Source organism: Lolium perenne, chromosome 4 (assembly GCF_019359855.2).
Source record: "Lolium perenne isolate Kyuss_39 chromosome 4, Kyuss_2.0, whole genome shotgun sequence".
NCBI classification, from domain to species: domain Eukaryota; kingdom Viridiplantae; phylum Streptophyta; class Magnoliopsida; order Poales; family Poaceae; genus Lolium; species Lolium perenne.
The window spans coordinates 150,895,851-150,916,362 of NC_067247.2; the positions used below are offsets into that span (position 1 = coordinate 150,895,851).

At 44.6% G+C, this 20,512-nt stretch overlaps 3 protein-coding genes across 3 annotated transcripts; 1 reads left to right on the forward strand and 2 right to left on the reverse strand.

Annotated features, from left to right (window-relative positions):
• Positions 1-10,471: 10,471 nt before the first annotated feature.
• LOC127294148 (putative E3 ubiquitin-protein ligase SINA-like 6) lies at positions 10,472-12,015 on the forward strand. The gene is made up of 2 exons (XM_051323902.2): positions 10,472-10,712; positions 10,844-12,015. The coding sequence occupies exons 1-2, from the start codon at positions 10,563-10,565 to the stop codon at positions 11,570-11,572; spliced, it is 879 nt and encodes a 292-aa protein (XP_051179862.1). The 5' UTR covers positions 10,472-10,562; the 3' UTR covers positions 11,573-12,015.
• A 1,287-nt stretch (positions 12,016-13,302) lies between these two features.
• LOC127294149 (short-chain dehydrogenase TIC 32, chloroplastic) lies at positions 13,303-20,421 on the reverse strand. The gene is made up of 8 exons (XM_051323903.2): positions 20,150-20,421; positions 14,909-15,140; positions 14,726-14,805; positions 14,347-14,500; positions 14,183-14,261; positions 13,890-13,971; positions 13,734-13,789; positions 13,303-13,602 (listed from the first exon to the last, which is right to left on the reverse strand). Exons 1-8 carry the CDS (start codon positions 20,265-20,267, stop codon positions 13,432-13,434), a joined length of 972 nt encoding a protein of 323 aa, XP_051179863.1. The 5' UTR covers positions 20,268-20,421; the 3' UTR covers positions 13,303-13,431.
• Positions 16,263-17,100, reverse strand: LOC127294150 (SKP1-like protein 1). Its single transcript, XM_051323904.2, has one exon. The coding sequence runs from the start codon at positions 17,001-17,003 to the stop codon at positions 16,476-16,478; it is 528 nt and encodes a 175-aa protein (XP_051179864.1). The 5' UTR covers positions 17,004-17,100; the 3' UTR covers positions 16,263-16,475.
• Positions 20,422-20,512: the final 91 nt, after the last annotated feature.

A 20,512-nucleotide genomic window follows, 5' to 3' on the forward strand; every position in this document is an offset into this window, starting at 1 on the left:
ATGAGGAGATTTCCACTATGCTTGCTAATTACTCTTTCAATGGCAAAGTTCCAAAGAAGTTGGGCGACCTAGGTATACCGACTATTCCTTGTTCTATTAAGAATAATTATGTTAGAACTGCTCTATGTGATTTGGGAGCGGGTGTTAGTGTTATGCCCTTTTCTCTTTATAAGAGACTTCATTTAGATAAGTTGATACCGACTGATATATCTTTGCAAATTGCTGATAAATCTACTGCTATTCCTGTTGGTATATGTGAGGATGTTCCTGTTCAAGTTACTAATAACTGCTTGATATTAACTGATTTTGTTGTGTTGGAAATGCCTGAAGATGATAATATGTCTATTATTCTTGGGAGACCCTTTCTTAACACCGCAGGGGCTGTTATTGATTGCAATAAAGGAAAAGTTACTTTCCATGTCGATGACAAGGAACATACTGTTTATTTTCCCAAGAGGATTGATAAAGTATGTGGAGTTAATACAATTTCTAATGTGAGAACTATCAAAGTGGGAGTTATTGATTGTCCTATATATGAGCCTAAAGAAGGATATCAAAACATTATGATTGGATCCATATCAATACAATTCAAGGTAACATGATTGATTTGAGGTTTATTTCTTCTTATGCCATGTAAAATTTATTTGGTGGCAAGACTTGATCAACCTTGTTAACAAATACATTTTATATGCATAGAGGAACTAAACAACATTTCTTTCTTCCTCCACTTGTTCAACTTGCTGTAGCACTACTTGTTTTGCAAGGTTCTTTAGTTGTTTAGAGAATTCAAAATCTTTTTCTGCCCAGTAATAATAATTTTAACACCCAGAAATGTGCATTTTTCAAAGTTTTCAAAAATTCACAAAAATTATACCGTTGGTCTTATTTTTCGAAGAGGCATCTGGGAGCACCTGGGGATGACCAGTGGGGCACCCCAGGGCTGCACCCCACCAGCCGGCGCGGCCAAGGGGGGGCGCCACCCTGTGGTGTGGGCCCCTCCTTGCCCCACTTATTCATCTCTTCCTCCCATTCCACTCTCTCTCCCGAAAAAACTCGTACCAACTTTCTCTCACTCGCGTTTTTGCTCAAGAGCTCAGGATTTCTCGATCTCTTTGCTTAGCCCAGATTTCTGTCTGAAATTTGGCACATTTGCTCTCCGGTATGTAACTCCTTCGATTATCCAATTAGAATTTTGTTTGGTTGAGTATATCTTGAATATTTTGCTGCTGTAGGTAACATGTTTAGTGAGCTTGCATGCTTGTTCTAAGTTGTAAGAATTAGTTTTGATGCATGTTTACTACTCTAGCAAGTTCCTATAGTAGTTTCCCTCAATTATATGTCTCCAAATCAACTTTTATAATGTTTGTTGAAAAATTTCAGAAAATGGAGTGGAATAGGCACCAACTAAACCAACAAGAATTGGAGGTGCAAGAAGTTATGAGAGTTCACCGCGAAGAGGGAGTATACCTCTCTTACTACCCATGCGTTGATTTTATGAGGAGTGCAGGAATCTTGCGAGATGTTCAAAATCTGATTTCCAATGCAGGGTTGGAAAGTTTTGTTGTTGGTGAACCTTACCAATATGCAAAACTGACCATGTCAGTGGTGCAGGATTTTGAATTCAATTGGTCCCAAACTAACCCCATGGTTCGATACAAAATTTATAATACAACTATCAACTTGCCTTTTGATGATTTTTGTGCAGCAATTAGAGTGCCACAATGGGGATCATGCGAGAAGATAAGGGGACTACCGTAGGAGCTCTTAAACCTATACAAGATGATTTGTCAAGGGAGAAGCTTCTCAGATGATAGTGGTAAAATCAGTAGTATTCAACTCCCAGCCATTCGCTACTTTGCTTATTTCATCACCAAGTGCGTTCTTGCTAGAAAGAATGCAAGTAAGTTATCTATCCAGGATTTGGCTTTCCTAGCTGCTGCATTACAAGGTGATAGGACTTATAATTTGGGTGCTTTGATAGCCTATAGACTTGCTACTAACCGTGAGAAGGGAGGAATTTGTGGAGGTCTCATTGCCTCTCGTTTATTAGCTATGCACGGTGTAGAACCTCACCATCTTGATATTCAACTCTCCATAGAGAAACTTGACATAGTCTCCATGATTAAACATGAATTTGTTTCTGATTTGTCTAATTTGAGTAACCTGTCTTACAAGATAACATTTTACAAGAAAACTTGGAGAACAACTAAGTAAACTGAAAGACTAGTAGGATTGCCTGCACCTGTTTTGTTTAACCATGATTCTAGGAAGGATTGGTCAGTCACGAAAGGTGAACTGAATGCATACATAGAGGGGGATGGCCATCATGCAAGAGACGGCATGGAGGAGGCCGAGGAACACCTCGACTTGTCACGAACACATTTGTTCATATGATGCTTAGTTGGTTCATGTGAGGTATATGTCATTTAAGAAAGTCTAGTAGTTCATGATCTCTCATGTTTAGCTCCAGTTTATTAATATGAGTAGCATGTCATAGATATTTGCTTGCATTGTTTTATTCATAAATAGGTATGACATTGTGGTATCCTCCTTTGAATAATTCACTTGAATCGACTTGGCACATGCTCACGCATGCATATGACTGAACAAAAGTCAATTAAGCCTCGATGATTTACTTTGCCTCAGAGTTCTTGTATCACTTTTATGCCTCCGTTAATTTATTTTGCCGCAAGCATGATTATGACAGTTACTGCTCTCTTGATTGTCGCTCCCCAGTCTATTGCTAGCCTTCACTTGTATGGAGCGGGAATGCTGCTCGTGCTTCCAAATCCCCGAAAACCAAGTTATTCCAAAGTGTCCACCATAAATACCTATGCATGGCATTTCAAACCATTCCAAGTAAATTCTCATGCGCTACCTTTAAACCTTCAAAATGCTTCTCAATTTGTGTCGATGTTTTATAGCTCATGAGGAAGTATGTGGTGTTTATCTTTCAACCTTGTCATTTACTCTTGACAGACTTTCATAATGGACTAGTGGCACATCCGCTTATCCAATAATTTTGCAAAAAGAGCTGGCAACGGGGTTCCCAGCCCCAATTAATTAACTTTCATTAATAATTCTCTTCACATGTTTTGCCCTGATTCATCAGTAAGCAACTTAATTTTGCAAATAGACACTCCTCCATGGTATGAGATTGTTGGAAGGCACCCGAGGATTCGGTTAGCCATGGCTCGTGTAAGAAAAGGTTGGGGGGAGTGTCACCCATAATAAAACTAAAATACGTGTGTAAACAAAAGAGAAGAGGGATGATTTACCTTGCTGGTAAAGATAACGTCCTTCATGGGAGCCGCTCTTGAAAGTCTGGTTGACGAGGTAGTTGGAGTACCCATTACCATTCGTTGACAACAACAAACACCTCTCAAAATAATTTTACTCCTGTTTTAAAAATGAAAAGCTCTAGCGCATGTTAATCCCTGCTTCCCTCTGCGAAGGGTCAATCTTTTACTTTTACATTGAGTCGCCATCCTTTCTTTGAGCACTTTCTTGAGAGCACAACTGTCATTCTTAGTATAATATGCTTGTCCCAAAATGTGATTAATTGTGGTATAACTTTGATGCTTTTATCTTTGACAATATCTACTTCTAGTCTTTCCATGAACTTCAAAGGTGCCCGAGCATTTATGTTTTGCTGTACAAATACGGGCAAGCGAGATACCACTTTATCATATCCTTTTATGAACATTGCAATCCTGCTGATAGACATGATTCATGATGCTTATTATTAATTTGTTGGTACCTTTTCCATGATTGAGATAGCTACTAGATGACTTTATTTGCATGTATTTTATTATGAATTGCCCAAATACTTGTCCATATCATGAGAATATTTACATCATATGAACAAATGTGTTCGTGAAAGTTCTTTTATCGCACTCAGTTGTTAATTGAATTGCTTGAGGACAAGCAATAAGCTAAGTTTGGGGGAGTTGATACGTCCAAAACGTATCTACTTTCCCGAACACTTTTGCTATTGTTTTGCCTCTAATTTGTGTATTTTGGATGCAACTAACACGGACTAACGCTGTTTTCAGCAGAATTGCCCTGGTGTCTCGTTTTTGTGCAGAAACTCAACTTTCAGGAAAATCCCCGGGGTTTATTCCAATGGGCCTATTTTCATAGAAGAGGGACGGAGCCAGAAGACCAGAAGGAGGGGGGCCACGAGGCGGCCACCCCACCAGGCGGCGCGGTGGGCCCCTGGGCCGCGCCGCCCTATGGTGGCGGCGCCTCGGGCAGCCCCAGGTGCCTCCCCTTTGACTACTTAAGGTCTTCGACCTAAAAACGCACGGGGGTTAGACGAAATCGCCAGAAGACATCCAGAACAGCGCCGCCATCGCGAAACTCCGTCTCGGGACCAGAAACTCCGTTCTGGCACTCCACCGGGACGGGGAATTGGAGGAGATCATCGCCATCATCACCACCGACGCCTCTCCATCGACCAGCCATGTTTCCCCCATCCATGTGTGAGTAATTCCCCCGCTATAGGCTGAAGGGGATGGTAGGGATTGGATGAGATTGGTCATGTAATAGCATAAGATTGTTAGGGCATAGTGCCTAGTGTCCGTAATTGGTACTTTTATGATATTGTTGCAACTTGTTATGCTTAATGCTTGTCACTAGGGCCCGAGTGCCATGATCTCAGATCTGAACATGTTATTGTTTCATGATGATATTCATTGTTTTATGATCTTACCTGCAAGTTATATACACATGTCGCTGTCCGGAACCCGAGGCCCCAAAGTGATAGAAATTGGGACAACCGGAGGGGAAGGCGGTGATGTGAGGATCACTTGTGTTCACGGAGTGTTAATGCTTTGCTCCGGTGCTCCATTAAAAGGAGTACCTTAATTTCTAGTAGATTCCCTAGAGGCCCGGCTGCCACCGGCTGGTAGGACAAAAGATGTTGTGCAAGTTTCTCATTGCGAGCACGTACGACTATATATGGAACACATGCCTATGGATTGATTAGTACTTGGATACTGTTTTATTACTATCTGCAAATGCCCTGCTTGATTATTACATGAGTTTCTCTCATCCATGCAACGCCCGTTCATCCATCCCTGTGCCTACAGTATTTTAATTCTGTTGTTTACTATAATCACTACTGCTGTCTTTGTTACACTGCTGCTGATATTTCACTACTGCTACTGCTATAAAACTGTTACCACTGATAAACTCTTGCGAGCAAGTCTGTTTCCAGGTGCAGCTGAATTGACAACTCCGCTGTTAAGGCTTACAAATATTCTTTGGCTCCCCTTGTGTCGAATCAATAAATTGGGTTTTACTTCCCGCGAAGACTGTTGCGATCCCCTATACTTGTGGGTCATCAGCCTCTACTAGCAACGGAGAGCATGCAAGATCATAAACAACACATATATGATAGATCAATAATCAACTTGACATAGTATTCCATATTCATCGGATCCCAACAAACACAACATGTAGCATTACAAATAGATGATCTTGATCATGATAGGCAGCTCACAAGATCTAAACATGATAGCACAAGAGGAGAAGACAACCATCTAGCTACTGCTATGGACCCATCGTCCAAGGATGAACTACTCACACATCCGTCCGGAGGCGATCATGGTGATGTAGAGTCCTCCGGGTGTTGATTCCCCTCTCCGGCAAGGGTGCCGGAGGCGATCTCCTGAATCCCCCGAGATGGGATTGGCGGCGGCAGCGTCTCAGGAACTTTTCTCGTATCGTGGCTCCCGGTAATAGGGTTTTCGCGATGGAGAGTTTAAGTAGGCGGAGGGGCAGAGTCGGGAGGTGCACGAGGGGCCCACACCATAGGGCGGCGCGGGCCCCTTCCTGGCCGCGCCGCCTGGTGGTGTCGCCACCTCGTGGCCCCACTCCGTATCTCCTTCGGTCTTCTGGAAAGCTCCGTGGAAAATAAGACCATGGGCTTTTGTTTCGTCCAATTCCGAAAATATTTCCTGTGTAGGATTTCTAAAACCAAAAACAGCAGAAAACAGGAACTGGCGCTTCGGCATCTTGTTAATAGGTTAGTGCCGGAAAATGCATATAAATGATATAAAGTGTATATAAAAGATGTGAGTATTTTTATAAAACTAGCATGGAACATAAGAAATTATAGATACGTTTGAGACGTATCAGATGACAGCAACCCGCCAGACACGCACCCGTGCCCGCGCGAGAGCCATGGCCGTCGCCATCGTCGACACCTTCCACCACGGCCGCGCAGTACACCACTTGTCCCTGACGGAATTAGGCACCGTCCCGCCCCGCGGTTGCCGCCAGGAGGTCTGCCAGGAACCGCAGCACAGTGCCGCGCCATCGCCTACCTCCCTACGCCGCCGCAGCGCCCGCGCCATGGTCGACTTGCCGCAGTACCCTGCCCCCTCTTCCGCGCCTATAAAAGGAGACCACCCCTCGTCGATTTCTTCACAGCACCACACTCCCCTCTCCTCCCTCAACCTCCTCGACTACTTCCCCGCCTCGATTAGCCACTGGAGCCACCCAATTTCTTCACCACTGCCGTGAGCCGCCGCGGAAGCTCGCCGTCGATTGGAGCCCTCCCCGGAGACGCCGCCGGTACCTGGAGCTTCGCCGTCGACTACACCTTCAAAAAGCACACTGCCAGACCTCGTCGCACCGCCGGTGAGCCTCCCACCCCTACCTGCGCCACGCCAGTGAGCTCTGCTCGTCGGCGACGACGACGAATGGGATCCGTCGGATCTCGTTCTAATCCAACGTCCCAGAGTCACCCGTACCCCTTCGCGTTTAAACAGAGACTGACGGGTGGAGCCCACCCTATCAGCAGCCCACGCGTGCTGGACGCGTGGTGGGCTGGTTCGCCCGTTTAAACAGTTTCGGCCAAGTAGTTTTCCCGCGCAGCCCTTTTAATTCAAATTCAAATTTTGGTTTTAAATCCAGATTGCTTACAGATACTTTTTCAAATTTAAATAGAATTAGTTTGGCTCAACCAAATTTAATGAATTGCATATGGTTAGAAAGCTAGAGAAAAGATCTACACAACTACACTGGTCTCAGCATGAGATTCTATGTAGAATTAATGTGACAAAAATAATAAGGCAGGGACTTTTGCAACTTCAAACATTATTTAAAATTCAACCAAAAATGCTATTGAGTTGATTTCAACTCTCATAGATCACATTTCACAGACTCTAATTGATTATGTAAAAATATGGCATGGTTACTTTGTGTGATCATGGCCTAGTTGAAATAAAGGACTATATGGCTATTTCTAGTCAAGTGATATTGTCCAAAACTATATAATAAATCATATGAGGTGTTTTGCCCTCATTTAAATCTGGTCCCAAGTAACTTCATATGAGGTTGTGACCTTGGTCTACTTACTCTCACATTGAATTACTTGGAGATGTTAAATCATAAGTGTTATGGTTAAATGGTATGAGGTATTCTACCTCATTTAAATCATTTCCCAAATAAGGATTGTGAATGGTTGACCTTAGTCAACATGGGTTCATACATTACTCATTTAAGGAGATTAAATCTTAACAAGATTCAATGAGAGGAAATTATTCCCTCCAAGAACTAAATAGAAACTCTAATCTATATTGTAATGAGAGGAAATTATTTTTCTTAAAGAAAGAAAACCAATTCAACTAATATGTTAGGTGTGTAATGATGCTAGAATAGTTTGTGTGGATCCATTGTGTGCTTAGTCTATCTCTTGAACCTTGTTTGGTGATTGTTACCTCGTATCCGTTTTTAGACGCTAGTACTGAGGAGTACCAGGAGGAGGAGGTCTACTTCCAGGAAGAGGAAGACCACTTTAATCAGTACACCAACCAAGGCAAGCTAATATTCTTGCAAGTACAAAGCTCTATTGAGCAAGGCAACTCTACTTCTATTTTATGTGCAAGGATCCCATCCCAAGTTTTTACTTTACAAGCTTTTGCTTTGTTTATCAAAGATTACTTTTATAGTTAACTTTGGTCTAAGTATAGAATGCTACAAGAGTACTAAAGTTAGCCTCAAAGCTTGACAAGCTAGATAGCACCCCTCATGATTAGATGCTAGTGCTAACAAATAAAAGTTACTACTCTAGATGGGAACTTGTGATTTTGAAGTGAATTTGAAACCTTGGAATGATGATTCATTCTAGGGAGAGATCTTTGAAGGTGAATATGACTTGAATGATATGGTGAAGTTTTGGCAAAAACTGATGTTGGTTTGGATGCGATACCTTTCCAATTATTTAGTACCCCCACAATACCTGATTATGGGTAGGGCTTAACTGGAAGTTTATGCATCTTAGTATGGGTTCCCTCTGAACAAGCATCATAGGGGTTATGCCGAGGCTGCCTCCGTCGAAAGTGAAATGATGTGAAATGAGGTGAATTGTCCGGTCCAAGCCCTGTGCAGTTCCCAGGCTAACGGTTTGTCTTCACTGGGAGGCCAAGCTCATGGGGAGAGGTGCCTATACTAGGGTATGTAAGTGAAAGGTTATGGTTGATGATCCGCGTACTGAGTTACGATGATTCAGGGTTATCCCTGACGTATGTAATCAAATGTTGTGGCACAAGTGTGCAACCTCTGCAGAGTGTAAATCTATTCGAATAGCCGTGTCCACGGTTACGGACGGTTGGAAAGGTCATACTGTTTCTGGTGTCAGATGTTTTCTTGAAAAGAAAGGATTGATGAATTGAATGGTGACTTGATTGGAATCACAACTGAGTTGTGGGAATGACACTAATGTTTCTACTTGAGTTAGTTAGCACATGAAGAGTCTTTTATCAAATACTTGTGAACTAAAACTAGCTTTACGCAAAATGAACTAGAGCTTAGTACCCCCTTACTAAAATTAATAGTACTTACACTAGTATTAGTTTATGAGTACTTAAAGTACTCACGGCTGTGTCCCTGGCTATTCAAATGACCAGACTATGAAGAGGAGCAGCACTACCAAGGTGACGACCAGCAGGACGCCTACGACAACTAGGAGTTCTTCTAACGTCAAGTGTTGGCCTGTGGATTAGATAGTCCACTTCTATTACGCTTCCGCTATGTACTGTGTTCGTTGATCATTAGATCAACTATTTGTGTAATATTGGATCATGTGATCTGAAGTTGTAAGACAAGTATGGGTTGTAATAAATGATGACTTATGATATCGACTGTTATGTCTCGCAACAACAATCTTCCTGGGATTGCGATGTATGGCATAATAGGTATCTGGAATTAAAAATCCGGGTGTTGACAACGTGGCAGCCCCTTTGGACCCGGTGGACATTTGAACCGGGACTTTAGTCCCACATGGTTGGTCCCGGTTCGGAAACCGGGACTGAAGGTCCAAATGGACCAGGACTGAAGCCCCATTTTTCACTAGTGGTTATTTTCCCGAGAAAAAAAATGATGTCGATCACCAGCCCGAACGTAAAGTCGTACCACTCACCTAAGTCGAGCCAGGCCGAAATTTTGGTCATGAATGATGAGTTCATAATGTGGGACTTGGCATGTAGTACCTAGCGATCTTTTGTACTCTTTCCCTATCCTCCATGTAATGTGCACCCTGACATGCATGTAGTAGACCAACTTGTTGTACTCGCCATATCCTGCATATAATGTGCAACCTGGCAAGGAGTAGCTACTCGCAATCTCCGATGCGTATCCTCCGCATAATGTGCAACCATGCATGGAGTATATGACGAGATGGCGTGGTGTTGAGTAAAGTGAGAGTCCAGTCAGGGGCGGAACTACACCCCGGGCAACCAGGGCCGTGGCCCGGGGCGCAGCAAACATGTCGGCCTGCTATTTATAAGAATTTCTGACTTGGCCCAGGTTGCAACACAGTACTCAGTTGGCCCATCCTCTCATTTGGAAACGAAATAAGTGAGCAAACACAACGCCCGAACCAGGCTCCCATCGCTAGCTGCGACAGGAGGCGCGCCGCCACATGCCCACGACACTCCGCCTCGCCGGCAAGCCGGCTTTCCTCCCCAGCCCGCACCTTGGAGATGTTCCCTGGACGAGTTCCCGCCATCCCTAGCCTAGCTGGTGGCCTTTAGTGCTGCCAAGTGCTGCTGCTGGCCGGCGCGGGCCGAGTGCTGCTGTGTTGCAGCCCCACCACTCCTAGTCCACGGCTCAAGGCTCCACTGCTAGGTAAAATGTTTTTGTCTGTACAGCAAAGGAACATGTTCATTCATTTAACAACTTCCCTAATCGATTATATGATGTACTAGAATATGGTATGAAGAGGTTTTACCTCAGCACCCCACCAATGAGTGAATTAATTCCCAAACCGAAGAAAGTAGGCAAACTAGATGTAGTCTGTTGGATTGTTGACAATTGAGTTGAAATCCTCTAAAGAAACAAATGAGTAGAATTTATGTGTTCATCTTCACAATCGTACCCAAATTTCATGTGATATTCCATGAGATATTTTGATAGCTTTTGCGCTTAGTTTTTTTTTTTTTTTTTGGCCCGGGCCTTGTTCCAATCCTGGCTCCGCCACTGAGTCCAGTTGTGTGTTAGACATTGTTGTACTGAACCTAGCTTGCGCCTTACCAATAAGAGAAGGAGGAGAGATGAGCCAGGGTGGCGGCGGCAGTGGAGACGGAGCACTGTTGCCGGAGCCGCAGCCGCAGCAGGCGGTCCGCGCTAGGACGGAGCATATGGCGGCGGAGATGTTGGACTGCCATGCTTGCCACCTTCCCCTCAAACCCCCCATCTTCAAGGTGAGATCAACCAACCAACGCCCCAATCTTTCTTTCCTTGCAGAATAGTCATGTATAATTCCAAGTCTTGATCTTGCTTCGACATCTGCTTGGCTTGATCGATCCCTTTATCTTTGGGTCGCATGCTGCAGTGTGACGTGAATCATCTGATGTGCTCGTTCTGCCGCGGCGCCCACGGCGAGTCCTGCGGCCGCACCGTCGCCCACTCCACGCTCGCCGACGACTTCGCCGCCGCCGTCTTCGTGCCGTGCGACTACGAGAAGCACGGCTGCAAGGTCGGCGGGGTCGTCTACCACGAGGCCGCCTACCACCGCCGCGCGTGCCAGCACGCGCCCTGCGGCTGCCCGGAGCGCTGCGGCTTCTCTGGCTCCCTGCAGAACCTCCTCAAGCACGTCTCCGAGCACTCGCGCGCCATCTTCGTCATCCACTACGGCCAGCCCGGGGCCATCAGCCTGCCCCTTTCCTGGCGCTGGCAGGTCCTCGTTGGCGAGGATGACAACGACGCTGATCGGCGCCGGAGCGTGTTCCTGCTTTCCGCGAGCGAGCGCGGCGCGGAGGAGGTGGAGGTGTCGCTGGTTTGCATCCGGGCGGACGGCGGCGTGCCCCCGCAGTTCTCATGCAAAATCGCCGTGGAGCACTCGGACGACGGCACGAGGCAGACCCTGGAGTCGCCGGTGATGAAGAGCAGCTCACTGTCCAGCATTGCACCGGCGCCGGGGGAGATGAAGTGCTTGAGGGTGAAGAAAGATTACCTGACCGGCGACAACGTCCCCGTCACCGTCTACATCGACAGGCTCGCACATCCTCCTCCTTTTAGTCCCAAGTCTCCAGCTTTTAGCCCACAACCCTCCTCCATTTAGCCCTACAGATCCATTTAGTCCTAAGTCGCCCCCTTTTAGTCCTACCAATCCATTTAGTCCTAAGCTGAGTCCTAAGCGTCCTTTTAGTCCGATGTCTCCTGCGGCTGAAGGAAAAGGGTACAAGAAAAGCAGAAAATGAACTAGCTAGTAAGCGAAGGAAACCAGCTAAGTAATAGTAATACCTCCTATCCTTAGTTAAACAAAGGTGTGTTTGTGTGTGTGTCCTCACCTTCACTGTGCTGCTCCATCTTCATTTAGTCTGAATTATGTCTTGTGTTCCATATCATGGATCTCTCAGATGTGTAAACCGTATGACAATTTCGGTGTTGTTCCGTCTCCAGATGTGTTGAGCTATGACTTACATGTTGTTCTTTTTTTGTTGTTGTATATGTTGTGTGAGAGTACAATCTGAATTCAGTTTAAAAATAAAATAATTTGTAACATGACCCGGTTCAGCAGAAGGCTGTGGGTCGTTGGTTACTTTTTCTCCCGCAGAAAAAAAACACCATATTCTCCCGCCTTGCATAGTTGATATATCACTTTGTTCCATAATATAAGCTGTTTTGGCAAACTAGCGCTTCTGAAGTTTGCTATTCAAATACCTGTAATGGCTTTAAGAATCATGGTTGGAGGACCATCCATATGCCCCGGAGTACTGAAGTTTCCATGTTGTAAGGGACTTCTTCCACCTACGATGCATACTGTCAATGCAATCAAGCATGCCTGGGAACCCTCTTGCCTTGTTCATAGCCATCAGCATTATAGTGTCGTCAACGGTAGGACAGGCTTGGAGGAGATTGTGCGCACACGGACAGGGATAAGAATGGTGTGGATGTAGAACGAGTCATGTGTGATGTCCGGAGAAGAAACAAGGAGGCGACTGATTAAGATGGACCATTGTTCATTAGCCATGAAGCGTGTGTTACTCAAGTAATAGTAACCACACTACCAATGAACTGCCATCCAAGATTCTTTATCTGCCACTCGTTAGCATGTGCGGAGATTGGATTGACCGAATGGTAGTTATACATTCAGAAGAGAAAGAGTATCTTTTTTTTAGCTGAAAACAGTATCATATTCATGAAGAGGCATGATGATTTGACGAGCTGCTTCTTTTTATTGCTGGATATTTCTAAATAGATACCTCGCGGAGTTGAGCAAGAGAGACCATGTTATCATGTCGCTTGTACACACGTGTGTATGTCTTTTCAAGCCAATTAATTTAATTAAATGTAAAAGAATCAAAACTGAAGAGCACCTCAAGATAAGCTATATTTTTGTGTCAATGAAATACAAACATATAATTTGAAAAGCAGATGAGGATGGGGAGAAGAGAACTTTTCAAAGATAATAATAATAACAACAACAACAACAACAACAACAATAATAATAATAATAATAATAATAATAATAATAATAATAATAATAATAATAAGCTCTTATTCTGACCAAAATATAGTTTGGTAAATAAATTAGCTTACAACCTTGAATAATAGAAACGGATATATCTGTGAATATGGGATCTAACTACAAAATATGACATCTGCCGAAAACGTATGATACAACTCAACTTCCTGAATGCTAAAGAATAAAAGCTAGCCTACCAAGAGAAATAACTTGATAATAAGTCGGATGGAATTTCTTAATGTCTCACGTTTCAAAAAAAAAATTCGCTTGATATGAACAAATAGATGGGATTCATAAGTTTCTAGGAAAAATATAACTAACAATTGCAATCTAATCATATTTTCCTTGAAAAGATAGTAGATACATGAAACTAACGCATTTTACAATTAGAACACATACTCTGCTCAGTCGATATATTCATGTACAGACCACTCACAGCACACAAGATCACATCATTTTGATCTATTTTCCACGAGTTCTTCACTGAACGCCCAGAGTTTCTTGGCCAGCTCTGCATCTCTTGCGACGGGTGTTGGTGTTGCCTCGTTGCAACCAGCGAAGTATTTGCCGGATACACCCTTGGCATCAGGATGCAATGCCAGATAAACAGTAGTCGCAGCTCCCTGCATATCAATATCTTCTTACCATTTCGTTTTCGTGATACAGATCCTCTTGTGACGGATTGAGTGATTGAAACAGATTCTAGTGTAATATCAAGAGCAATACAGTTGAACAGCGCGAACGATTAGATTACCTGGGGCACATCCTTCAGGAAAGTCTTGGCCAGAGAGAAAATCGAGGTCAGCACACCTGCAGAACATTCGGTTTAAGGTTTGGTGTTACTGCTTAACTGAGCACTAAAGAACAGTTCTGTCCCAGAATCGATGCATTAAGTTCCTTGAAATATTACTGTTTGTCACTATGTAGCGAGCGATGTTAGTTCCGATGACTCCAGGGTGCAGAGAATTTGCAGTCAGATCACATCCTTGTTCCTGGGTTTCCACCAAACTACCATTAGTCAATTAGACCTTTAGAGCCTAAAATGATGTGTTACCTTATTGTGCAATATCTTATTTCAACAGCAGCATTTTGTTGCAGCATTGCTTAGACTACTTGAATGTATTGTGATGTTTCAGCTGACGTTTGCTCTAGGCTTAACTCATGATAAAATACCAGGGACGTAACATTTAAGGGATTGCAGACCTGAAAACGCCTGGACAGCTCATTCGCATGGAGAATATTGGCTAATTTGGAGTGCGAGTATGCACTGAATGCATTATACCTGTAATTTTTTTGATAGTTAGAAGGATTTCAGCTAGGTTTTATGCCGAGTTCATGCAACCAAAATCAGTAAATACATGACTCACTTGGACTTGTCTTTCAGCTTGTTCAGATCAAAGCCTGAGCCATTGCTTCTTCTATGAGCTGTTGAAGATACGTTCACGATCCTGCCCTGTACACCGGTCTCCTTGGCAGTCGATTTCATCTTGTCAAGTAGAAGATTTGTCAGCAAGAAATGGCCTGCTCGTAAGGTGAAAATTAAACAGGTGTTTATATAAGCCTGAATTACTGAACATCTCATCTAAACTCAGCATCAGCAACAGCATATCCCACAATGTTTGCATGATTTAGGATATATGGGTAAGAGCACTTAAACAAAAGACATCAAACCACAAAGACCTTTGCATTAGTGAGTAGAAAAATGACAGTCTTGTTTATGCCATAAATGTAAAGACACATACGTACCAAGATGATTGGTGGCAAATTGCAGCTCAATCCCATCTTTGGATAGCTGGAAAGGGCAGGCCATTATACCTGCATTGTTTCTTCAGAAGACAAGCACAAACAACACTTCAGTCAGTGTGTTCACCACAACTTGTGCTTTTTTCGAGTATTTGCAGTGTGTCAGATGATGCCAGATTTACATACATGAGGACATTAAGATGCTTGTGAGATGAGTTGAAGGAGCGCGCGAAGCTACGAACAGAATCAAGGGAGCTCAGATCCATCTCCATGACGTGGAGCTTCGAGCTCGGGACCTCCTCAGCAAGGCTCTCTTTCACCTTCATTCCACTTTCCAGCGTCCTTGCTGGTATGATCACATTTGCTCCCCTCAATGCGAGAACTCTGGCAGTCTCCTTCCCTATGCCATTTGTTGCTCCTGCATGTCAACAAGTAAAATCAACTGTTATGCCTCCTAGGTTCTGAACAGATTATACTACAGGTTGGCTTGTGAACCATGATAGCTCAATTATTTTATTCAGGAAGCTCTGCTCCAAAATGGAACAATTATGAAAACAGTACTGCTTTGCTCAGTTCATTGCATTAATAGAACCTGCTACTACATCCTCTTGGAAGATTGAACAATACAGTATGACATAGAAATATCTTATTGCAGTAATGGAACCTAGACTTGATACAGGTTTACGGTAAAACAACAAAATAGTAGTAATAATGCATCTTCTTAGAAGATTGAACAATAGTATTACAGTACATATTTCTTCTAATCTGCCAATGTAAAACTTTATTTTAGCTAGCAAAAGATCCACTTGATTGGGTTCACAAGTTATGACCGCTGACTAATGATAGATAGTTTTCGTTCCAGACATAACCAACCACTGAAGTAAAATGTTCAGAAACCAGGGTTTGCGGTAAAACAACAAAATAGTACTACTATTATTACATCTTCTTACAGATTGAACAATAGTGTTGTTACAGTACAGATTTCTTGTAATCTGCCAAAGCAAAATATCCACTTGACAATACCAATTTTGTTCACAAATTATGACCACTGATCAATGATAGATAGTTTTGTTCCAGACATGACCAACCACTGAAGATAGATGTTGACAAACTGGACCTAGACTTGATGCTTGTTTACGGTAAAACAACAAATAAATACTACAGTACTACTATTACATCTTGTTATAAGATTGAACAATAGTACTATTACAGTACATGTTTCTTGGAATCTGATAAATAAAATTTTATACTTACCAAGCAAAAGCTCCACTTGATTCAGTTCACAAGTTATGACCGCTGATCAATGATAGATAGTTTTCATTCCAGACATAACCAACCACTGAAGGTAGATGTAAACAAACCAGACAACAACAAAATAATACTACTACATCATCATTTAGAAGATTGAATAATAGTATTGCAGTACATATTTCTTCTAATCTGCCAAAGTTTTTAGCAAGCAAATAATCGATTTGATGATACCGATTCAGTTCACAAGTCATGACCGCTGACAAACGATAGATAGTTTTTGTTCCAGACATAACCAACTACTGAGGATAGATGTTCATAGATAAAACCGACTGAACATATAGTTTTTGTTCCAGACATAAACAACCACCGAAGATAGATAGATAGATGTTCATAAACCGGACCTCGACTCAAAGATAATTATTACATAAAAGGTAGTAGCAGCGTCGGAAATAGCGAGTTTCAGGATCCATCATCAACGCGGCCGCGGCAGGGTAGTGTGGCTCTACTCGAAAGCCCACTGGTTCTCCCTGCGGATCTCCTCCTCCTCCTCGGCGGTGAAGTCGTTCTTGATGTTGAAGGTCTTGCGGATCTCCTCGGGGGTCTTGCCCTTGATCATGTCGGCGACGGTCTGGCAGGTGAGGTCGAGCAGGCCCTTGATGTTGAGGTAGTTGGCGGCGAGGATGAGGTCGAAGAGGGTGGCCTGGTCGACCTTGACGAACTCGGCGTCCCAGTTCTTGAGGTCCTCGGCGGGCGCGGGCGGGGCGGCGGCGGAGGAGCTGTCGGCGGCGGCGGCGGCGGAGTCGGCGGAGGCGGGCTTGGCGGCCTGGACGTGCTTGTTGCAGTACTCGATGACCTTGGAGAGGATCTTGGAGTTGACGTTGGGGAGCGGGATCCCGTTGTCGGCGCAGTCGTCCTCGATCATGTGGCGGATGGTCTGCGACTCCATCGCCACCGCCTCCTCCACCTCGAACACCTCGCCGTCGGAGGACTTGAGGGTGATCATCTTCTTGGAGTCGTCGGCGGCCGCCATGGGGTTGGAGATCGGGAAATCGGGGACGAGAGGAAACCCTAGCTGCTAACGAGGGGAGGGGAGGGGCGGCTGAAGAGGGAGAGATAGATAGATTGGGCCTAGGTTGGGCACATAAATAAAGGGGAGCGCTAGCTGGGCGTACCCGGATCAAACCCTCCCATCCACACTCCGTGTTCGTTTAGCCTACAAAATCCAGACTCCGTGTTCGTTTAGCCTACATAATCCTGCTTTTGCTTTCCTTTCTTAAAATAAAACGTTTTATTCTATTTTTTACTCTATATCCATAAAATATATTTTTAATTTTTTTAAATTTAGATGTATCTATCCCAAAAGGGCATGTCTAGATCTCAGTCGACTTAAATTTAACTAAATCGCATTCACGTGACTCATCTAACTCTCAGTTACAATCTAAGTACAACTCATAGGCTAGCATGAATCTCGAGGTACATTCAACAGTCTAGATTACAACCGCAAACTTAAAATATATTAGCACGAAATCGTGAGGCAAATCGAATTGCTAAGAAGTCGACTGAGATTTATAAAATCCCAGGTGCGGAAATCCCGATAGCAAAATTAATCCTCAGATAAATCCCGCAAATGCTTCTATGTAGCAAACAACTTCCCGCTTTGGTTTTTTCTGTGAAAAAACGATTCGACAAAAAAAACGGCATGGACCTCGTCGGAGACCTCACTATAGACCTCTGGTGTGGAATCTCGGAGCTGCATTACGGCAATTAGGGTTGGCGACCTCACTGTTGTAGCATCATTGCAAAAAAAAAAGAGCCCGAGTGGGTTAAAACATGCAAAAACACATTGCAACATTTTAAAATGTAGGAAAAACAATATGACTATGTAGAAAATCCCAACTGGCTCGCAGCAAAACACCTCAATTGTCGCAGTAGATCTAAAAAACACACCTTGCAGCAACATTGCGCCAACACCGCCACCCCATTGTTGGTAGCATCACCGAAAATCGACAGTAGCATCATGGCCATCCCCTTGCAACAACATCAGCATTGTACTCTCAAAACAACATCAGCATTGACTGATGTAGCATTTCACTCTTCATTAGTATCACTGGTGAGTTTCCTTTGTAGATCCATGTAGCACTAGCGGTATCTAAGCACTTGGTGGAGCCAAGACGCGAGCGGGGTGTAGTGAGTGGCAGGGTTCACGGGGCAAGAAGGTACTCGGTGGCCTGTCGCCGGCGAACATGAAGTCTTGAGGAGGTTGTTGACGTCGAGTAAGAAGTTGGAAAGGCGTCCATGGAGCCGGAACACATGGGGCAACGACCTGGATGTGGGAGAATGCGGCACAGTTACCCCCGACATAGCTCGGGGGGAGGGGTGCGATGGTGGGCAGTAGGTAGGAATGACATGGTGAGAACAAAGAAGAAAGTCGAGGAAAAGATAAGGGATACGATATCAGGTGGGGAGATGCCCACGTCAGCATGATGGAGGCCATCCAACGACACCAGGTGCTAGGATAGGGGTGGATCTATAGGGTGACCAGGGTGGTGCATGGAGCACCCTGAAATTTCTACTTAGTTAATATACTATTGAATTTTAAAAAAAAAATATAATTAAATAAAAAATACATTGTTGGACCATGCTCGGAGGATGTGACGTGCGTGATCCCAAAGGGGCTCCTAAGAGCATCTCTACAAGACACCTTATATAGGACTGACGTGTAAAAAAAAATCAGACTGATAAAGGTATGAGTGCATTTTGCGACCCGAACAGACGTCGTAAACCTCTCAGCCCGCCCGTAAAGATTATATCGACCACATCAAACTGGACCCCATGGCTAGTATATCTACCGATCGGAGGTCGATTTGAGGGCTCAGACCCATCGCATTTCCCCACAGTCTCCAATGACATCCTTCGTCGTCGGCCAAATCTACCACCGCAACCCCCAAAGTTTGCACCCCCCGCGTCGCCATGAGTACCTGGCCTCTGCTCAATCGTGACGGGGTCGGGTTTGGCAGCTCCTGCATCGACGCGCGACCATGGAACTTCGACGAGAAGCACGCACAACTTCTCCGGTTGGAGGGCCCCGAGGAAGCGCGGTGCCAAACGCTGGACCAACATGGGTCCAGATCGTCGTCGGCCTTCCGCACAATGCCCATGATATGGAGGCAAGGAGCTCACACGGTGCCGCTCACTGGGCTCCCTCTCCTTCGTTGTTGTCTTCCTTTACCGAGTCGGAGATGGTCTTACCGACTCGATCGCTCGGTCCACCGACGAGGAGTCCGGGAGCAACACGTTCCCAAGGACTTCATCGTCTACTCATCGGACGAGGAGGAGGTCACCGCAAGGCTACTGCAGTGGTCTCACCGGACGGACGCCACAAGGACAAGAGCTCAACGAACTTCTCCTCATAAATGGTCTTGTTGCGGAGAAGGCGTGCCTCGCCCGCCGAGGGCCTTCAGCGGAAGGCTCAGGGGAAGAACTTTGTCAACCACGCCTCCGACGACTAGTAAACCCGTCGACCAAGTCAACGCCTCGTCATAGGCTCTGGTGAGGAATCTTAGAGCCGCATTACGGCAATTAGGGTTTACACGGTGATGAATTAGGGTTAAATTTTGTGTCCTCTAGTTGCAATCATCCATGTATGCATGTTTAAAATCATCAATGCATGAACTGTGGTCGTTGTGAATGTTCAGAATTCTGCCACGAGGCACATTTTAAAAAAAATCATACAGGTTCTAGTTAGGTTTCTATTCTAGCCAAGCTACTTTGAGACTAAACAATAATTTTTAGGCGGCCTTCATTAGAAAACCCGAAATGCAATTTTGATCTTTCATGCATATGCTCCTGCCACCACCGGAAAAATATTTTAAATATCAAAAAAATCCAAACAAAATTTCGAACGTATAATTCAATATTCTATGTATGTGCGTCATTAGCCCTCCCAAATGCGTAGTACAGATTACCAATTGCAAATAACCTCACTAATCATATTTTTTTAATCACTTAAATAATCAGCACACTGCCACTAGAAGCCAGACTCCGCATTCAGCAATGGCGCGATTAGATGAGGTGAGGATTGCTGCATAATTTCCTCGCTCTTTCTCGGCATCCATGGGATTCAGGTGTGACAGCAAGACACTACTAGCTCAGGCCACGGGGCAGACAGGCACGCACCTGTGACGATGGCCGTGAGATGGCTGGCGTCGACGCTGGCGGCAACATCCTCGGCGGTGGATGCCGAGCCGAAGCCCGACAGCCCTCGCCGCCCCCAGGGCCAGCCCCAGATCCCCATCGCCGCCGCCGTCACCAGCTTCGTTTCGCTGGTTAGTCGGTCTGCCTAGCCTCTCCTCGATCTAGAGCAGATAGAAGGATAGAGAAGCCAGGTGTTTGAAAGGGAAAAGAAGTGGCCACTGGGGAAGGATCGTCGACCGTGGCACATCGACATTGGCTCGTTGAGCAGGTGTCCTGTTCCCATCAAAGAAATACTGTAGAAGGATGCCTCGCTTGTTGCGAAAAATATCTTTGGCTCCCGAGCTA

Excerpts from the sequence above, each read along its gene's own strand:
- LOC127294148 (XM_051323902.2), top strand. The coding sequence starts at position 10,563 with ATGAGCCAGGGTGGCGGCGGCAGTGGAGACGGAGCACTGTTGCCGGAG. Across the intron at positions 10,713-10,843 it reads TCAAACCCCCCATCTTCAAG|TGTGACGTGAATCATCTGAT; the intron begins GTGAGATCAACC and ends CGCATGCTGCAG.
- LOC127294150 (XM_051323904.2), bottom strand. The coding sequence starts at position 17,003 with ATGGCGGCCGCCGACGACTCCAAGAAGATGATCACCCTCAAGTCCTCC.
- LOC127294149 (XM_051323903.2), bottom strand. The coding sequence starts at position 20,267 with ATGGGGATCTGGGGCTGGCCCTGGGGGCGGCGAGGGCTGTCGGGCTTC. Across the intron at positions 14,262-14,346 it reads AAGCTGAAAGACAAGTCCAA|GTATAATGCATTCAGTGCAT; the intron begins GTGAGTCATGTA and ends AAAAAATTACAG. Across the intron at positions 13,972-14,182 it reads AGCTGTCCAGGCGTTTTCAG|GAACAAGGATGTGATCTGAC; the intron begins GTCTGCAATCCC and ends GTGGAAACCCAG.